Below are 21,223 nucleotides of genomic sequence, written 5' to 3'. Positions count from 1 at the left end.
CAGAACTCTGGGCTTACTTCAAGATGATCATATATTTTACTGAGTTTAAAAAAAAAAAAATCCCTTTCTTTATTGGCCTGGCCAGCTTGCACACTGTACCAAGGCTCACCAATGCCTCTTTGTGGGCCCTTTGAATAAAATAGGCAATGATTTCCACTTTCAGCTTTCCCAAATAATCCAGTGCCCGATACAGGATGAACTCATTGCTCAGCTCCAGCCTGGGGCACATTCTTTCTTCCCTGTTTCCTCAACAGGGTTTAGTGCGATGATGCCCTTTGAGACTTAAAGGTGAGTTTGTTGGCTGGAGTTAAGAAACAGTTCAAAGCAAATAAACTCAGAAACGTAATAAAAGGCAAACGACCCATAAACGTGGGTTGACCGGCTATCTCCATTACGTTATTAATCACCACATCTGGAGAAACCCACATCTGCACACACTTAGCAGGTCATTAGTAATGTCATATTCACACTGGAATCACTCAGAGTAAAAGGCATGCAAAGTGGCTTGAACGTAAAAGGCATCTAGCTAACAGGGCTTCCGACTGAAGTCTTGAGCAAGCTGCTAGTTTGTGGGCATGGTAGTTTTAATTATTATTTATTGTTCTTTATGGTTTTTCTCTTTGGTATTTTGCTGCCCATTACAAGTTAAATGCATGCTGAAATCCACAGTAGTGCATCTGTCTTCTTCAACTGAACTCAGCATGTTAAGGTAGAGCATTGAGGGCTGCAGGGCAGTTATTAAAAACTGGGATGGGTTCCAGGACTCCTTCACCTGGCTTGGTCACAAGCCGAGAATTGTGAGTTGCGTTCTTGAACTCAAATGGGTCTTTGGAATAGCGTGATCTAGCTTCAACCTTGACTGCCAAACAATAATGAGAAAAGAAAATGGAAATTAATCCTTTGTGAAATTTTTCATTAGAAAAGTTGCAAACCAGTTTTAACATGGAATAGAATTACAGCTTTAAGTTAACATGAGAGTTTCTTCCTCACAGCTACATTGAGAGTTTTTTTTTTTTTCCTTTTCTGTTACCCTGATGACTTCTTAAAATTCTTTTTGCTGTGGTACTGTCATCAATGTCAGAAGGGATAATATATCAGAAGACAATCTTGTTTGTGCAGTAATTTACAAAAATATACAGAGTTTCCCTCTCCCTTACAACGTACAGAGACATGGAAAACTTTGTTTAGCAGCAAGATGAGACCCATTTTCTCCCAAAGTCTGCTAAAATGCATCCCACTACATGATCATTATATTCCAAATCATCAACCTGTAATGTTAAACTATCGTTTTCATCTCAAACCACTGGGTTGGTTCAGCCCCTTGGTTGCAATACTTGGTTGGACATCAATGAAATGTGGATGTGTGTTTTTAGTTTTTCAGGATGTGAACGTTCCTTTATTAAAACTGACGATAAAGAGAGGGCAAAATTGCTGGACAGGACATTGAAGAGTATGCTTCTTGATTTCTGTGGGTTTATCAAACTTCCCAAGAAAAAAATCATTATCAGTCGTACTCATACAGACATTTGGCAACATGTAATTCCAATGGACAGAACTCCCAAAGTGATCCAACCTCCCCCTAATATGGACGCCCAAGACTTTCACCAGAAAGTCTGGGCCACTTAACTTGAAGGTCTTAGAGCTGGCACTGGGGCATGGGATGGAGCCTGTTTTATGGAGGGACATTTCCTGGCTCACAGTCGTGGATGACCAGAACCCTGGCTGCCTAACACACACACCAGGCTAGTGGGAGGGTGAAGGTGTTTCCTTTAGCAATGAAGGAAAATCAACTACAACAAGAAACACACACCAGATAAATAACCTATAGGGTGAGTTTGTTCCTATCATTCCTGTAAAGGAACACTTGACTGCTGTTTCAGGATGTGTCCCCTCGTGGGGAATGCCATGTGCCCACCAGTGAGGCTGGGTAGCTGAACATGGCTAGAGGAAGGTAAGACAGCCACATTCCATGCCTGGAGGATCGGTGGGCAGCTCAATACCTGAACACAGGGAGTTAAAGCGGGTGAGATCCTGGGAATGAGAGTTTCTGCTCTGACAACCTTGGGATAGCATACATCACCAGGAAGTTCGGTAAACACATTGCAGTATTATTGATAGGATCAATCTCTGTTTTTGAAAGATCATGGAGAATATTAATACACAGATAATGAAAAGATGAAAGATGCTGCCTCTCAAAAGCAATGCCAACAATAACACAACCTCCAACATACAGGTAACACTACAATTGAGCAATCGCTTTATCATTTACATTATCAGGCAGGATAATTTCACAACCTCTAGATGAGAAAGAAGAAATACACTTATATGGAAAACCTAGAGGGTATAAGTTAAAGAAAAAAACCCCCAACAATCTGCTATTATATACGATGAGGATCTCCAAGTGGGCCACCCACCCCGCTGCAGGCTGAGGGGGCAGGGAAGGGAGGTTTGCTGGAGCTTTTTCATTTCTGGCTTTTATGGAGCTAATAGGAGCGTGGAGAGGGAGACTTTAAGGAACAATAGGTTATGTAGAAGTTAATCGCAGGGTGTATTTCTGGCTTTATTCACTGCCTAGCAAACCTGAATTGTTTAAGTTTGAGTTCATCAACAGAGTAATGAAAGAATTTAGCTCCTACATGGGAAGAGAGAAAAGTAGTATATAAATATATTAACAGATTCTACATGACCTGCATTGCAATGTTTTCTACAGAAACACTGTGGGCCTAACAAATCTTCTAGAATCAAATTGGGAGAGTTGATGTACCTACCATACCCTCCCCCTTCCATCTCATCTCAAACCATAAGCCTGATCTGTATGTATCTTGGTAAGAGTCCAACATTCATCAAAGTCCCAGTATCTAGAATCTCAGCTCATATATCTTCACTAAAAACTTGGCCTGCTGTAATAACTTGCCCAATGCTGTTCTACTCAGTATTTGGTAGAAAATTCCTTTTGGAGATCTGGTTGCCTTTTGCTCTTTTCCTTCTTTTTTCTTGGAACAGACTATCTCAAGCACCTCAAGGGCAAAGAAAAGTCTCGCGCAAAGATCACTGGGAATTAGCTTCTCAGAGAGAAGACAGGGATGAGCAACAAAAGTCTAAGAACAAATATACAACTGAAATGAGAAATGAAAGAGTTTCCTTGAATTATTGCTATGGAACTTGGAGACTGGGAAGGTAGTAGATGAAAGATAACTGTTACTTTGATTAAACTGGGGAAAATGTACAAGAGCCCAACAAAAACAGCCTCTTTTCACCTTTCCTTCTCTCCCTACTCCCAACACCAACAAGCTGGTAAATGATTTGAGGCCAAAAAGTGTACCAGATTCATTTATGTAGCCCTGGCATGGGCAGGGCATGTTCGCCAAGGTTAGGGCTTCTGAACAGAAATGAAATCTGCCAATTCCCTAGCACCAAGAGCTGCCTTCTTTCTTCATAGATTTCTCAAGTTCAGGGGTTGGTTAGTAAACTATAGTCTGGAACATGTTTTTGTATCGCCAAGAGCTAAAATGGTTTTTACATTTTCAAATGGTTGGGGAACAAAATCTAAGAAGAAAAATACTTATTAACATTAAAATTATATGAAATTCAAAGTAGTGGTTATAAATATTTACTAGGACATGGCCACAGCTCTTTGTTTACCTATTGTCTATATCTGTTTTCCCTTTACAACAAGAGTCAAGTGGTTGCAATGGAGACTGTATGGCTGGCAAAGCGTATGATATTTATTAGTTGGCCCTTGTTAGAAAAAGTTTGCTGATCTCTGCTCTTCTCACTTTTTTTTTTAAGATTTTATTTATTTATTTTTACAGAGGGGAAAGGAAGGAGAAAGAGAGGGAGAGAAACATCAATGTGTGGCTGCACCTTGCGCGCCCCCTACCAGGGACCTGGCCTGCAACCCAAGTATGTGCCTTGTACTGGGAATAGAACCGGCGATCCTTTGGCCGGCACTCAATCCACTGAGCCACAGCAGCCAGGGCTCTTCTCACATCTTTTTAAGATTTCCTGTTTTCGAAAAGGACACTGTTTTTTTCCAATCTGCCAAGACAACCAAATGACAAAAGAAACACACACAGAGCCCACTGTAAGGGAAGAAGCTGGGCGGAGTCGGGAGGGATGGAGGCAGTTTAGTGCCTGCAATGCCACTACCACCCAACCTACTATTAGTTCTGCAGGTCCCCGTGCATTTGGGAGAACCAGTCAGGTGAGCTTCCCTTTTTCTAGCTCAAGCTAAGTTAGACTCATCCACCCTGCACTTCGAGAATCAAGGCGAACCACATCTACCATGAGCAATTCCCTGAAGCTGTCGGTGTCGGCTGCAAGTCCACCCTGCGAGAGAGTCTGGACAAGACAACAGATTAACCATTAGACTAGATATGTTGAAAATATGCAGCTCCAACCTTTCCCCAGCTAGCTCAGAGCGATATATAGATGATTATTTCAACCGTCAGCTGCTGCATAGATTTAAACCCCTGCACAATAACTCCTGGATTCATCTGCCCCTTGTCAAACTTGCACAGCTTTAGTTGGAGGATACATGGTGTGGCAGTTTTCCTGTGAATCCGGAATGATCCAGACGGCTGCTGTCTCTTTGTTAACAGGAAACCAAACTGATGAGTTTGTAATGCATTTCTTATCAAAGGTAGTTTCAGAAAACGTGTCCCATCGGTTTGGTTAGAATTTCACATAGACTAGATTATGGGCTTAATCAGAACATCTCTGTTATTTTCATGAGGAAATAGATAATTTGCACCCATCCCATTAAAATCACTTTATGCCAATGAATTATGTATTTATGAATTTATAATTATCCTTGATTTTTTCCCCCTCCTGCAGTATACTTAATAAAATCATCAGCTGGAGCCTACAAAGCAATGCTGCTTAATAGATACAAGCATGCTAATATATTTTTTTAAGTTAATGCTGATCTTTTTGAGCTATGTGTCTAAAATGATCATTGTGAATAAAGGGATTGCAATTTTCAACTCATACATTTAACAAAGACAAAATGGACTGTAATGGAATTTATGGAGCCTGTAAGGGAACTCTTTCTCTAATATGGTTTATTATCAAATAGATTTGGATTTACTGAAGGACAAATCGGGTCCCTCTGCAATGCATCGAGGGAGAGTAGCTGTGCGTTATAGAACACTGTTCCTGGCACATGGGAAGTGCTTTTAAGAATGCGAGCAGCTGCCAGTGTTCTGCTGTGCTGATTGTTCTAAACCCCTTCTAACTTGTGAAATCCAGGACTTCAATGCTAGTGCTAAAAACGCTACTTACCCTCTTTATTTAAAATCCTGACATTTTGCTCATCATGGATTTATTTTTGCATTTTTATTTTTTAGAAACACTGCATTAAATTACCATTTATCTTAATTACTGGGGGTTTTGGAGCTCCCCTAAGTTTGGTCCCCAGGGTAATGGCCTCACTCCAGTCCTGGCCGTGCCCTGCCCCTCTCCCGAGGGTGTTCTCGGTGCCAGCTCTGCCACCCTGCCTGTCCTTACAAAGAAGTTCTCTTACTCCACACATGTGTCTATAGGCTCCCTTGTTCAGCACTGGACAAGGTGAACATAAAACAAGTGCTATTCTTTTGATCACTTCATGGTGTTTGCATGAGATCGTTAAGGAAGACCCTTGCAAGAAAGGCTTCCTTATGGATTTACAAATTGTCAGACATCCAAAGGAGTGGAGAAAAGATCATGCTGCCTCAGGAATCTGAGATATGCCACCTGCCCAGGTGAGAAACAGAAACAGAGAAAGGTGCAGGTCTCTCATGGACTTTATTTCACACTTCCCATCAAACCCTTCTGGTTAACACGGTTTTGATTTATATCACCACTTTGGGATACAACTTTTTATTTGCTTATATGTTTTGACTCAGATGCTACCTTTCTTTTTGTTTTTCCTCCCCTTAAACAGTTTCAAGTAAACATGAGTGGCAGAAAATGTCAATCATATTTTCATTTCCATTTTCACTTTGTTATTTACATTTTTTAAATTAATGCTTGCCCCAATGACTCTATTTGAAGACCAGCCTACAATCTAATTGTGTATATGTGAAATTGTTTTCTAAACCATAAGATGTTATACATGTAAGGACATTATTATTATTAATATCATTATTATTATCATCTCATCCATAAACACCGTATTTTCCATTGAGCCAGCTGTATCAAAAGCCCCTGAGAATTCTATTATGTATTCCAGATGGTTGCACCGGTACTTTCTCTGAAACTCAGATAAAAGTAAAATGCATGGGTTTTTAGTGCAACCCAGGTACACCACATGGCCCGATGAAGAATGTTCTGCCAGAACACTTTAGGAAATACTGTATGCTTTTAACCTTGGGAGGTAAGACCAGTCCCAGATTGTGATTTTACACTAAACACAGCATTTAGTATATTTCTTAAGGGCATAGTCACCTTCTAAGGATGTTCTTGAACTATGAAATCACTATCTGTATCCCACTATAATTTATCCTCAGACACATCCAATGCAACATTTTAAAATGCTAGTGTATGGTGGGCCCCTTTCAGTGCCACACAGTTAGAAAACAAGGGTTGGAGTGCAGGAGCAGGGCCAGAAGGTGTAGGGATGTCCTGGCCTCACCCTCTTAGGGCTGCACTAAGGTGACATGAATATGCAGACCTAAAACCAGAGCCCAAGACAGCTGACCTCTAATCCAGATCACTCACTGTCAGAATTCTGCTCATGAGGATACAAGCTCCTAGATTCAGGCTACCTGTCCAAGTCCCTCTGACCCTTGTTAGAATTCTGACCTCAGATAAGTCACTCAGCTCTGCAGTGTCCCAAGATCTGCTGTTATCCCCCCTGGACAGATAGATGAGGACCCACAGATCTGGAGCTGCTGTGGGGCTGAATGAGATAAAGCAGGGACCACACACCGAGAGCCTGAGGACTGTTCCAGGCGGCTCCGCCTGGCACCGCCCTGCTGGTTCACAGGGTCTTATGCGTGGGACAATCTTTAAGTATGAAGATGTCCGTAACATATGGACTTCTAACTTTCATTTTAAAATCATGCATTAGACTGGGCTTCCATTTAGGGTAACTGCCTCATGCGGCGTAAGCTCACCAGCTAGTCAAATTCCCCAGCACGGTTTACTGTACCCCAGCCAGTTGGTAGGTACCCCTCTTACATCTCTGGCCCTGGCTCCTGCAACACTCAACAAGATAAGGACTTTAAGATATGGGAGCGCCCTCTACAATTATCAACTTATAATGAGCTGCAAGGAGGTAACATTTAAGTCCACAGGCCCCGACGCTATACTGTAGGGTCCAAAAACAGCTATTTGGCAAATTACCTAACTTCAGCTTTCTCACCTATAAAATGGAAATAATTAGAGTCCTTTATTCAGAGGGCTATTGTGAACATGGACTGAAAACACGAAAAGTGCTTAGAAGAGTTTTTGGAAAGCTCTTGGCAAATGTTACCCATCATTATTATCTTGGCTTTGAAAAATCCAAGTAACTGGAGTTCTCACCCACGGGGTCCTTCGCCACAATGCTTCCTTCTGACTCCCTTCTACCCAAACGCACTAACACTCTCTCCACTGCTCCAAACAACTGATCTGGTATCCACCCACCAGAACGGGGTGAGATTCGCCACTCCCCACCCCCATCTGCTGCATCTTGTTCGACTGTCACCTTTGTCCCATATTTCACATGGCCCCAATGAACTGCTCAGGTCAAAATAATTAGGCTATGCCAAGTGTCATAAAAACAAGAAAAGCCAGAAAATGTTTCAGTGGACCTCAATTGGAGAAGGCTGGGACCATTCAGGGCAATAACAAATGAAAATCAGATGGAAACGTGGAGAAACCCCACTGTTCCCTCTAAATTACAGGAAATTCATGTTGCCTGCTTGTGATGGGCTCTTTCCCTTGAATTTCTGGTGGGAGGTCATGGAATTGGGGCACGCACATGGGAGATGGGGGGAGGGGCAAGGGAATGATGGGGTAAAGAGGCAATGACTCTTTCATTATTCCTTCTTAGCAAGTCTTCCTTTCACCTACCTCCTCTACCCACCCTTCAAGAACTAGGTTAGCCTGCCTCCTCCAGGAAGCCTTCCCAGATGACTATAACAAGGTCAAATCTCTCCTTCCTTGGCAACTTTCATCTCACAGCCCTCTGACATCTCTTTGTATTTTGCATTAAAATTTGTTTTCCATTTCATGTGTCCTTCTTCCCAGCTAGACTTACAAGCTCCTCTCTGGTAGTTTACAAATCTCTAAATATCTCATTATGCTGAGCCCCTGACAATATTCCGAATAAATATCTCCTAGTTGCCAGAGAGGCAGCATTGCACAGGGGACAAGCACAGCCCAGTGGTAAGGAGCCTGGGTTCTAGTCCTGGCTTGGATCAACTGTGTGGTCCTGGCAAGACACCGCCCCTCCCGAAGGACTGGTATTAATTATGTATGAGGACCTTTACCGCTCCGATTTGTAATGGTTCTGGGCTTAATGATCTTTTCTGCTACTTGGCGGCTATCACAGGAGCCAGCCATGGGCGGAAGGCCTCATAGCTCGGCAGCCACATGTAATTATCTAATATTTCCTACTAGACTCAAGCCCAGAAAGCACTGCCGAATAGGAAAGCAGGATTCCTGGTCCAAGGAAAGTATGGTCTAGCTCAGAGATTCTCAGGCCTGCCTTTCCGCCTAATGAACTGAAGAACTTTACAAACACCAGTGCTTGGATCACCTCTCAGACCCACTCAACAAACACCTCGAGGGTGGGAGCTGGGGCTGGGTGGCGTTTTGCTTTTTCTTTTCTTCAAAAAAAACCTTTAAAAAGATACCCAGTAAGAGAGACCCACAAGTCTAGCTGTAGAAATGAGATAACTGCATTAAATATGTATAACAATTCACAAGTTACATAAAATAACAATTTAAAAAGGAGTTACGTGATAGTGCCCAATGAAGGATAAATGAACTGTCTTAGTAAGTGCTAGAAGGTCTGGGGTGGTCAGGGAAAAACTGTGGCTTGAAACAAGAGTCAGATGGATAGAAATGTCAGGTTCACGTGTGTATGCCCGAAATCAAACACAGGGCCTGGCATAGTGGGGCCCTCCAACTGCGACGCCGAGCCGGCTAGGGAAGGGTGTGCCCGGTGGAGGGAACAGCGTGAACAAAAAAGCACGGAGGAGCGGGTGTGCTTGGAGGAATTCAGCTTGACTGGAGCAGGAAGATTTATTTAAGAGTATAGATGGGGGTGTAAGGGGCGGACAGTGTAAGGCTTTAAATTCAAAATGACAGGATGTGGATAATACTGGGTTGTAATCTGAGTCCTCTGAAAGTTTGTTTTTTGTTTTTTTTTATGATTTAAATACTTAGATTCAAAGAGGGCACTGGTTGGTTTGCATCTTGGCAAAGATTTTCATCCTCCCAACCCCCACCCCCAACTCAGCCTACTTTCTTTTTGGCCACTCAGAAGTTATAAAGGTCCAAGATAAGACACACATATGTGCGTGAAACTAAAAACGAGGAGGCCCCTGGCAGTGGTCCAGTTCCATTGGAGGTCTCCCTTTTACCCTGGAGAGTGTATTTGACAGGAAAATAAAGTTATTTAATGCCTTGGAAATGGGTCCTGTGAAATTCACAATGTTGGTGCCTCACAGCTCAGCCAGGTAAATCCAAACTTTGGGACAGTTATTTCCTGCTTTCAACTAGTCGCGTTGATCCCGTCCCCCTATAAAGGGAACTGGAAGGAAAGCCATCAGGTTTGACTTTAATAAGAAAACTGACTGCAATCAAAATGAGGGCTTTTGAGCAAACTCACTGAAAAGGAAATGTTTCTCCAATCCTCCACTCCTTGGTTTTACCTAATCAATAACGCTTCAGGATTTTCTCTGTCAAAGCATGTAAGTTAATAAAATGAAGATACACATTATATTATCTGGATCCTTGACCTGCACCCTCCTCCCTAGTATGGGTCTAAAAAAATTTTTTTTTTAATTCAAAAGATAAAATTCCAATTGGATTCTCAAAATGAATGGTTTCAAAATTTTAAGTTACAAAAAATGTAAAATATTTGCATTCAAAACCCTTTATAATGTGATAGGTAGCACATAATAAAGAAAATAAATAAATGAGTCATTTGGGATGTATTGGGAATTCTTCCCTTCCACTACTTCAGTAAAACTACTGTCTCCCAGACAGGCCCAGGTTTATACCCAAACACCCTGTATAAAAAGAATAATGTAAGTTTTATAAAAATAAGACTTAGTAAAACGGCATAGCTCTGTCTTTAAAAAATAAAATAAAAATAATTTTAAAAGAGGCTGTATGTATGAAAAAGAACCAAAATAATGATTTTTTTTCCTTCATTGATGCCCAAATTAATAATCTGATTAGCCTTTGTGTGGCCAACATTATTTAAAAACCAGAAAACAAACAAATACACAAACAAAAAACCCAAAAGTGTCTGATCCTGTTTCTCAGAAATTTAGTTCTGGCCCAGGGAGAAAAGCAACGTCTTCGGTTAACTTGGATTCAAAAATAATTTTTTTTTGTTTTTTGTTTTTTTTTTCAAGTAATTCTTGATGAAAGAGAGTGTCACATTAAAATTATTTTTATATAGCACATTAATCCAGTACATAGCCACCTTTTTTAAAATATCCCTCATTATCCTGGTATAGAACGAAGCCTAGGAAATTAGCTTATGCAAATAAATATTAGATAAAAAAGGGAATTTTCCACATAATATTCAGATGGTGGAGGTAATCCAGTCTTAGAGATGAGACTCTTGTATTGTGTGGCTACCTTTCAAAAACATAGTAACATTTATTTAACTGAGACCTGTTCCAAATGAACATTAAGGGAAAGTTGGATTTAAAGAATCTTAGCAATTGAGAAATGTCTTAGCAGAGATATATCTCCGCAAAAAAATAAACAAACAAACTCACTTTTAGACATTCATCTTCGAGAAAGAAAGGACAGAGCATCTGGAAAAGAAAAGGCTGAAAGGGGGGCAGTGCTGATGGTACCTAGACTACAATCAGGTAGAGGGTTTCATTTATGGAAAAGCAGCGCCACCTGCTGGCAATTTAAATTTCAAGACACTCCGGTTTCCTGATCATCATCTGTCTTGCAATCTATGTGTAAATATATAGCAGTATTTCTCAGCTGCTGTTATACACAAGAATTTTATTACCAGTCGGCAGATTTCTAACACACTGGTTGCAGTTTAATAATCCTCTATTACCTGAAGTATGGGTTATATAAAAACCTAGAATGTTAATTGTTGACAAACCAATTCTAATATGTAAAGCACTGTAACTCAACCAGTAAATATCCAAATAAATCAAAAGGGACTGCTCTTTTTCTGCTAACAACGTGTTATTAAATACTACAATTTTATCACTTACATGAAAATAACATTCATATATTTCAATGTACTAAGAAATCAGAAAAATGCATGATAATCATGCTGAGAGCTTTTCCTTCATTTACAATTTTGAAAAAAATATTTTACAAGAATATATTTCCTCTTTAAAAAATGTACCTAACCAAGGTGTCACTTGGGAAATTTTTGCATATAACAAAACTTGAGTTATAAGTACCTAAGATTACATATATAAAATGTTATACTTTTAAAATGGCAATAGAGAAGGCTTGGAAATTATAAGTCACTGAAACAGTAAGCAGAGAAACACTACTTGTCATTTTGCAGAAAAAGATCACACAAATGAGATAGCGAAGAAATGCAATAAAAGGAAGAAACAGGAATGTGATAGGTGACTCTGATTGTATCTGCAAAGGAAACTGTGAAATAAATTAACACCCAAGTGCCCACGAAAGGCATATTGTATAGCTTTACCAGAGTGCTCGTTATGCAACAGAGAAGGCTGGTGATTTTGTAAGAACAGAAATAAAGTGTAGGCTGTGAAGTCTGGTGGTGATAACTAATGACCACACTACTTACAACTCTGATTTGATCTCTAACAGAAAAAAATAAAAAAGTACTCTACAGGATAGATGTATGCAATAGGGCTTGTATTTTTCACTTGAAACAAATAAACCCCGAATGGGATCAAAGGGCCCCAGTAAATGAAAAATGACAGTTCCTATGGTGCCCTGATTTGATCTCAAGCAAAACTACTGTGCTGATAACACTTCAGAGTGAGGAGGAAGGTACGGGAAGGGGTGAGTGCCACTGCCCGTTCCGCTGACGAGAGGCCCACTCTAATTTCAAAAAGTTATTGAGATTTAATCTCTAAAACAATAAAGACTGTTCACGTAGCAAACAAAGGGGTATTCCTTAAACACACACACACACACAGTTTTGTTATTTCCGATGGAAACAGAGGAACCCCTTTACACTCAGCTTTTGCAAGTATCTATGTTGGGTAAGGCATAGGTATAAAGAGAGTCAAATGCTGAGATGCTTCCTTTGAGCTCAAAGAGTCTCCAGTTATCTACCACCAGGAGCTAGGCTGACTGGGTCTCCAGCACAGGCAGACAGCACCTTATCTCCTCCTTCCACTGGTTACTACTTGCTGTGGACAGAGTTACCAGGAGCAATTTCAGGCACAAGTGGAGGGTTTAGGGGAACCTGATGGAACATAGGAATGTCAAAATTTGAGCTGGGGGGGTTACTCTATCTAGACCTAACTCCCAGTGTGTCGGCCAGTGCATTAGCACAGCGAGAGAAGGTCCCTGAAGCTGGCTGGGGCCTCAGTGATTAAAGGTGCAAGCCCCACCTCCAAGAGCAGCTGGGGTATATTCAAATCAATGAGGAATCACAGGTGGAAGGAAAGAGCTTGTTCGAGTTAGAAGTGATCTGAGAGGCAGGTGAGGTCACACGGGAGGGTGGAACAATAGGTTAGCCACACCTCCCCATCATGCGCCTCTACCTACCCAACTCGAACACCCCGTGACCTATAGAAGGGGAATACATAAGCATCCAAACCCTGTGCCTGTCAGCAGAAGGAGTGGGAGAAATGTGTCACCTTCTAAAGGAGCAGTGATCAATTCTAGATCAAAACTGCTCCAACAGTCAAAGAAAGAAGCTGTTCAGAAACAACTGCTACATTCAAGGTGGTAGAAGCAAACAAGAAGCATGCTCTCTAGACTCAAAAAGCACTTTTCTCCTGAGACACATGGCTAATAAACTATGGACACATGTTCTCAACATGGTTTTTGTTATTCAGCAAGTGTCTGTTGAATTCCTACTGTGTGCCTTGGCTGCTGGGTGAAATACACTGAGAACTCAAAGACCATTGAGAGTTGTCTGTTATTGACTTCTCAAAGTTCAATATGGAAACTGCTCTGAATAGGGTTTATAAGTGTTGTAGGACTACGGAAAAGAGGCCCACTAAACCTGATCTGAGAGTGAAGAAGCGTTCCTAAAGAGGGCACTATCTGTGCTGTGTTTAAAGCAGGAGTCAGCAAACTTTTTCTGTAAAAATAAGGTGTACTCGAGCTTTGTGAGCCATATGTTCTCTGTTGCAACTACTCAACTTTGCTCTTGTCACTTGAATGCAGCTATGGACAATAAATAAATGGCCATGGCAATGTTACAATAAACCTTTATTTACTAAAACAGGTAGTAGGCCAGGTTTGGTCCATGGATCACAACTTACAGACCCTTACTTTCAAAGATGGGATCAGTGAGAAGCAGAGCGGAACAGAATCACAGCACAGGAAGAAGTTATAGAAATGTGTTAAATAACAAAAAAGGAGACATTTTTAGAGAATCGCTAGATGAAGGATACTTACATGGAAAACAGAACTAGAAAAATAGGTTGAGACCACACTGTGAAGGCTTTAAATGCCATGTTAAGGAAAATGGAGGTTGTCCTACTCGAAACAAGGAGGCATCAAAAGTTTGGTTTTTTGTTTTTTTCTCTTTAGACTGGTATGATAACATGATCAAGTGGTGGTATGATGGCAAGGGAGACTAAGTAATGGAGGGTAGTAGTGGTAGACTAGGTGGGAAGAAATGAGTGCCTGAACTTGGCAGTGTCATTGAGAATGTGAACAGAAGGTTTGAAAGATAACCCAGTGATCAAGTCAGAGGACTCCACCCTCAGCAGGGCGGAAAAGGGCGTAGCATGGCAGAAGCCTCAGGAGCTCAAAATGGGTATCAATACTCACTCAGCCCGTCCTAAACTGTCCTCACATCAGGTCTAGGGCCAACAGTGGAACAGCTGAAGGGCTTGGCCCAGCTCCTAACACTAATCTCACTAATGAGAAAATCAGCAAGAAGCAGAGCCCAGCTCTTCATACAGCAATTTGGGAAAGGTAATGATGGGAAGGCCATCATCTGTGGTCTAGTATTGATCACTGTTCTTCAGAAGGCGACATACCTCCTCCACTACTTCTGCTGACCGGCACAGGGTTTAGATGCTAATGAATCCCCCTTCCACAGGTCATGGGGGGTTGGAGTCCAGGTGGAGAGAGAAGCACGCTGGGGAGGTGTGGCTAACCCATTGTTCCACCCTCCCCCAGAGACCTTGTCATCCCTCAAGTGTGCAACACACTTCTAACCCAAACAAGCTCTTCCCATCCACCTATGATTCCCAACACCAACCAGACCTCAAAGATGGGCTGAGATGAAGGCCATCATCAGAAAAAGAAATTTGAACAGAATTTTTAAATGTCACCACTCTCTGCTCCCCTCTTGCTTGTTCTCCACGCTTCCTGCCATCTTCCAAGAACACATGAAAGTCACTGAGTATGCATCTCCAAGATGATTTGTGAGATGAAAAAGACATAGAGGCAGTTTCAGCAAGATGATGAGTGATGAGACCCAAAGTCACAGTTGCAAGCACTCCATGACATAGATCAAGTTATTATCTCTATTTTACAGATGGGGAAATTAAGGAATAGAGAACTTCTCAAACTTGCCCCAAGTTTACCGTAGGCATCCTCGCCTATGGTAGTAAGAGAGGGTGCCTATTCTGGGTTTGCCTAGATGAAGATGTCAGTGCCTTGAGACATAGAAAGATTCACACATGATTAAGGCATTACTCGTATTACAGCACTCGGCATTCACTGAGCATCCATGCGGTGAACATACCAAAATATGCCAGTGCCAGGAATGATTTCCAGAGCCCCTAGAAAACACACAAATCCCACCCTTTTTCTCCCTCTCCTTGCTCCAAGGGTTCCTGGAATTTCAGGCTTTAATTGCCAAGGACATCGCTTAGCTCATTGCAGAGTGAGGGGAATGGCTTGGGAATTCCCTAATTTATATCAGAGAAAAGACAGGAATGTCTGCCTAACAGACACACAACTTCATCTTAACAGAGAAAATCTGTGAAGTGGCCCTTCCAGCACCAACCCCTTGCACATTTCCCACCCACATCCCAAGACTTCCAGGGCACATGAGCAAGCCTCTGCATTCCTGGCAAGTTCTATCCTGTCGTTTTCACTGTGCACCTCTCCTCCCTGCAGTTCATCGTACCTCCTTTTGCAGTAACACCTGTTTAGGGTTTTGAAGCATCCCTGCTTGACGTGTTCTCTCAGTTGGATGTGTTACAGGCTGTATGTGGAAATCGACTCATCTGCACTGAAGAAAAGCCCAGATCAACCTTGACAAAATGCAGAGAGTGGCAATTCAAAGCCACTCAAAAGTAAGAGAATGCCTAATGCAGCCTGAGACCTCTGTGAGCAGTCCAGAAATCTCTCTGCCCCCTCGCCTCAAGCAGAATAAACAGGATATTGGCTCTTAACAGAAAATAGCCACAACACACTTAGCTTTTGGACACCCCCAGGTGCGAGGAATTGTCACATGGGGGCTGTTGCATTTGATCGGCCTACCTCAAGTGACCGTCAGTGATCCTAACAGGCAGGAGTGGCCTTTGAGGTTTCTCCACACTGGGGTGTGCTGGCGTGGCCCTTGCCAGGGGTTACAGCTCTCGACAAACGGGCCCCTTGGCTCACACAGGCTCTTCCCAATGCATTCATATTTGTGTGCCACCCTGACTCACAGAAAAGTGACCAGGTTTATCAAAACTAGTAAAACTGAATGCAAATATCATTAGTCCTTGATTTTCTGGGACAAATGCTCTGTATACACATATCCCTTGAAATTTGAAAGGCAGTGGTTAATTTTTGCCTCTGATTTTCTTCTTTGTTTCTATATCTTCTTTCCCAATATTTAACCTTCACATAGAATACAAACTGTACCTACTACTTGCTAACTTTAAGATCCTTCACTTATGTCCTTGTTTTTCTTGCTACATTTTTTCCCCTTAATCTTCTATCCAGTTCTTTATGTTTATACATATGTATAGATATACAGAGATATAGAAATATATATACATATACACATGATTATATTGTAAGCTGCTTAGAGTGTTTTAGGAAACTTCATGGATCCAGGACCTTCATGCTTCCAGCATACTGCTATTCCTTTAACTGACGGTTGAGAACCCTTTCATTAATTCATCCTTGTACTCATCAAATATTTACTGAACTGAAACCTTAAGGCCATCTCCTGTTCAAGTACTCTTGCCACCACTTGAAGCCCAACCAAGGACACTGGCAAGCTACCTTTCTGATCCTAGCAGGAAGGAAGGAAGGCCTCCCATAGGTCCTTTCTTGCCTGGGCACAATCCAACAGGCTTCAGCTCAGAAAGTGGACACTGGCCAAAATGGAGATGACTTTAATGCCGGTCATCAGCTCCCCTCCCAGGAGACAGCATGCACAGTGGTCTACACGTGCCCCTCCCTGCACTGTTCATCCATGTGGCACGGCTCCAGCTCTGAGGGGCAGTCTTTCTCATTTCATTTAAGTCTCTCCGTGTAGCTGGTCATCCGATGCAGATGCATCTCAACAGCTTCCACTCTCAGCTTGCACAGGTTCTCTGTTGCTCCAGGAAGACTTGGTGGTGGTCACCCCACAGTATTGAAGGGGACAGCCTGGGGGCTCTCGGGATTACTGGAGAGGCCAGGGGTGTGTTTCTCTTGCTGCTTCCTTGGTTGCAGGAGGAGAGCCCCTTGTGAGGAGAACTGAGTGAGCTGTGCAGAGCAGAAGGGTCACTGTGGAATCTCTTGATGCTTTACCTGGCTTGTCTGAGCCAGAAATAAGAACATAGATTCTTTGCAACAAGAATCTATGGCCATGTCTAGAATATACATCCACATGAGGCACGCTGCCTAGCTGTGTACAGAAAGGTACTTTCAATGCTGAGATGTCAGCTGTGTGGGTCTGACAATGCCGCACTTCTTTCTGTCCATTTAGAGCCCTCCTGGGAAAAGTGAATGCTTGTAAGCAAATTGCAGGGATGGCAGTTTCCCTGATTATCTAGGTAATTCAACACACTGGTCTGGGAGAAAGCCCCCGAGAGAGGAAGGGCAGCACCTAGCCTGTTGGGGGGTGAATTCTGCTTCATCCACGTCCCGAAGTCGGCATTCTTAGCTTGCACATCCCACCACTTGGGGGGGGGCGGGGGTCCAGGACTCAAGAGCTTTTCCATGCTGTTTTAACAACCCTTTAGGGTTGACGGTGTATACAAATCCTACAGTCATGGATGCTGACATAGAGAAACCATGAACGCAGACAAAAGTCTTGTGCACAGAGAAATAAAAAGGAAAAGAAAATTGTGTCATCGTCCTTAGAAATGCCATGTGGCTTCCCTGGATTTTGTGTGGCAGCACCTCTCAGGAAATGTTTCATATTTCCACTGGAGAAGGGTAAGTAGTTGAAAACTACAATGGATTTTCAGTGAATGGGATGAGAAGTACTATATTTTTTTCTCTCCCTAGATGTAAGGAGACACGCTGTCTCCCTGAGAAGGATGAGAGGAAGAGTCTCATTGCACACATGGGATTTAAAAAATACTTCCAATGAGCTCTTACCATAGCTACAACATGCAGCTTGAGCCAAGCCCCTCAAGGTTGGTCACATAATCCAGCTGGTGGCCTCCACCTGCTTTGCTTCTACCACCCAACCTGGGCCAATGACATCCATGCCAACAACTGAGCTGCCTGCCCCTCTCACCTTCAACATGCTCAAGATGTGAATCTTACTGGAAATAAGGAAAATGGTGAGAGAGGAAGAAGAACACTAGTCAGAAAAAGAAGCTGAATGGAATAGTCCGCAGGACCAGGGGCACCAGACGCAGCCCTGCAGGCCTCCGGGCCTGGCCCAGGCTTGAGTAAATTCTCCTCTGACAAGAAGGAAACCCACTGAGCCAAGCAGGAATGGCGATGGTCAATGACCACCAGGTCAGCTGAGGAGAATAGTGCTCAAGAAATTTAACAGATAGAACTCAATTGCTTCTGACCTATTCATTAAACTTTCTTTTAAAACGCCTTCACTTGTTGGCTTCGCATTTGAATAACATGTTTCCTGCAGAGTCCTAGAGGCTAGAGTTCCCACCTGGGCCCTCCTTCCTGGGGCTTCTCAGAGCAGCTGGGCGCCGCCTCCTCCCAACACAGCATCCTTCTGCTGGCCGTCACCCTCACAGGGCGTCTTCCAGCTGTCCCCTGGATCCAGTCCCTCCTTCCACAGCTGCCACAGAAGTCCTCCCAGAACAAAACCTCTGGCCTTGCTTCCCTGAGCAAACACCTTGAATGCCGTCTGTTTCATTTCAGATTAAGGACAAAAGCTCATGGCCCAGCCTCGTCAATACAGGCCCTCCCTACCCTTCAGGGCCCTTCTCCCCGCAACCTGCAGCACAGGACCTAAGCTCCAAGCCAAGTGGGTGACCGGCTGTTTGGCAGGAGGCTTCCAACCTCCTGGCTGCCTTACCTTTCCTTGTGCTGCGAGGCAGAACACCCTTTTCCTCCTGTTCTCCAAGGCAATGTTATGTCCCAGGGGATCCTTCCTCGGCCAACCAACAGGAGGTGACCTCTGGGCCTTTGTACCTCTCTGTCACAGCACTACCCACATAGCCTTGCGTCTTCGTTACTGAAATCCTCACCTCTTTCTCTTTCCTTGGACATAGAAAGACCTGTGCATTGTCCTCAACTGTGTAACTGAGAAACTCCACTTACTCCACAAGCTGTGGAGTCACCAGTTTGTTTTCAAAACCCAGCCCCACTACCGACTTGCTGTGTGACCCTTGGCAGATGACTGAAACTTCTCTGTGCCTTAGTCACCTCATCTGTAAATGGTGCAGTTTGCAGGTGCCTCAGCTGCAAAATAACAGGTATCAGCTCTTAAAAAGGATTGAATTCCTATTGGTAAAGGACAGAAACAACACCTGCAATGCAGTGAATGCTATGTGTCAAATTTAACAACATGCATAGATGGATGCGTATACACACGTATACATACATGCTGTGTTGGCAGAGTACCTTACATAGAGTTAAGAGCAGAGACTCCACTGAGTCCACTTTTAACTTGAATCCAAGCTGAGCGGTTAGCCATTCCCTAGAACCCCCACATCAATATGCCTCATCTCTGGGGAGATGGAATACATATACAAAAACAGCAGATCTGTCAAGGGGGTAGCCTGCACGCAACACAAAAACATCAACCGAGCCTCAAAAAAGGAAAACAATTTTCAGCAGATCTTAGTAAGCCTCACTCTTCCTCTCTCCTCACCAATGAGCATGCTCTGTTTTTAATCTTCACATCTACTCCGTCTGAAAATGGTCCCTATTATACTGCACGGAGCTCACTGCCTCTAGGTTTAAATGCAAGCCCAAGACCCCAGACTCTAAGATCTTCCCTGTGAGCATACTGGCACATGCCGTGAATTGGTCAAGCCAGAGGACAAACGTCCCTGTCAGAGGAAGGAAGCCTCCACCTGACATGACAGGCACCATGTGAGAAGGGAGATTCCGAGGCAGGATTGAGACCAGAGGGGCCCTGGATGAACTTCCCACTTCAGCCTGGAAGGCACTGGCAGGCGGGAGGCAGGGAAGCCTGGGCCACCACCCCACCAGCCGCTCTCCCATGTCCTTACACCATTACTGGTCTGATACTAATTTGAAACAATGCCCAATCACATCACAACAAATCAGCCACAGACACGCGATTGCAACCAACTTGGGGGCTATCCCGAGAGCGATCTGGGGGATTCCCTGTCTCCGGAGCTGCACGCTCCCACAGATGTTTCTAAAAGCCTCTTCCCAGAGGCCCATTTAGAGAGAAATTAAATGCAACTTTGACTTAATTAACGTTTTAAATGATAATGAATACAATGTAGATTCATAGGAGGCATTTACATTGTGTTGTAAAATTGATAAAAATTTAATAACTCTTTGTTAATAAGTTATGTCTCTCCAGACCCATAAAGCCTAAGGCACTACAGACTCCAGACTGGGTCTAATCCAGGCTCCTGGTACAGGTGGAGGAGGGAGCAGAGATGGACTTGACATTTGCTCCAAGCCTGCTCTAATTCAAACCTCTGCTTGTTCATCAGTACTTTATTTCATACAGTAAAGGTCAGGATTTGGGCTCAAGGCAGAGCCTTGACAACAAAGCGCAAGTGAAAGGCGGGCTGGCCCTGGCATCTGTCACCCAAGATAGTGGAGGAGGGGTAAGATGGAGAGCTAACTGGCCACCTCGGTCCCCCATCACGGAGGTAAGACAGAGAATCCTCTGCCTGGTGGTAGCAGCTGTCAGGGTGAGTATCAGGACACCCGGCCACTGTCCTAAATAAAAATGCAAACATAACTTCCATGTCGCCTTGCATAAGGACCTCTGCTCAGTTTATTCGTGGCACGCCAGCATCTTTTCTAGTTTGTGCATGAAGAGCCGAGTCACCTATTAAAGCACAGCCCTGAAAAGGGAGGTGTCCAAGTGACAGGGTACACAAAAGGACCCTTCTGTCTTTCTTCATTCTGACCTTTCTCTTTCTTGTCTCCCAACTCTGTTTCAAAGGATTTCTTTCGAAAAACTGGCTGCCAGTTTTTCTGTTTGCCCACTGTTTCCTTCCTCTTTCATCTATATGTGGTGCCTCTTCATTGCATATTTATTTTAAAGAATTCCACAATACTACTTGAGAGCCCAACGAGCTCCCAAAATGCAAGTCAACTACATCACTGGATGCTAAACTGGAAAACAAACAAACAAACAATAACTCAGCTATTTATTAAAAATGAAAACCTGGTTTGGAACTCTTTAGAGATGGGCAATTTACGGGATTCTATTCACAGGAAATTTTGCCCAAGCATAACTGCTACCTTATGATGTTGATTTAAAGAGCCAACTGCTGAATAAGCACATAGGAAGCCATGTTCCCAGTCAACTCACTACTAAATGTAGCCACCACAAAATCAAGCGAGCGGCATTAGC

At 43.1% G+C, this 21,223-nt stretch overlaps 1 protein-coding gene across 20 annotated transcripts in view; it reads right to left on the bottom strand.

Moving 5' to 3' along the window:
• The window catches only part of KCNMA1 (potassium calcium-activated channel subfamily M alpha 1), a 718,090-nt gene that overhangs the window by 95,779 nt on the left and 601,088 nt on the right, over positions 1–21,223 (bottom strand). For 10 of the 20 annotated variants that reach the window (XM_054572515.1, XM_054572498.1, XM_054572499.1 and 7 more), the window contains one exon: positions 773–859. The exons of the other annotated variants lie outside the window; for them this stretch is intronic. In XM_054572515.1, coding sequence (XP_054428490.1) covers positions 773–859 — 87 coding nt within the window. The remainder of the gene's footprint in view (positions 1–772; positions 860–21,223) is intronic. 20 annotated transcript variants of the gene reach the window in all.

This window comes from Pteronotus mesoamericanus, unplaced genomic scaffold (genome assembly GCF_021234165.1).
Source record: "Pteronotus mesoamericanus isolate MK-2021 breed Mesoamerican mustached bat unplaced genomic scaffold, CSHL_Meso_final contig_24, whole genome shotgun sequence".
In the NCBI taxonomy this organism is placed as follows: Eukaryota; Metazoa; Chordata; class Mammalia; order Chiroptera; family Mormoopidae; genus Pteronotus; species Pteronotus mesoamericanus.
This window is presented reverse-complemented; position numbering and strand designations above follow the sequence as displayed.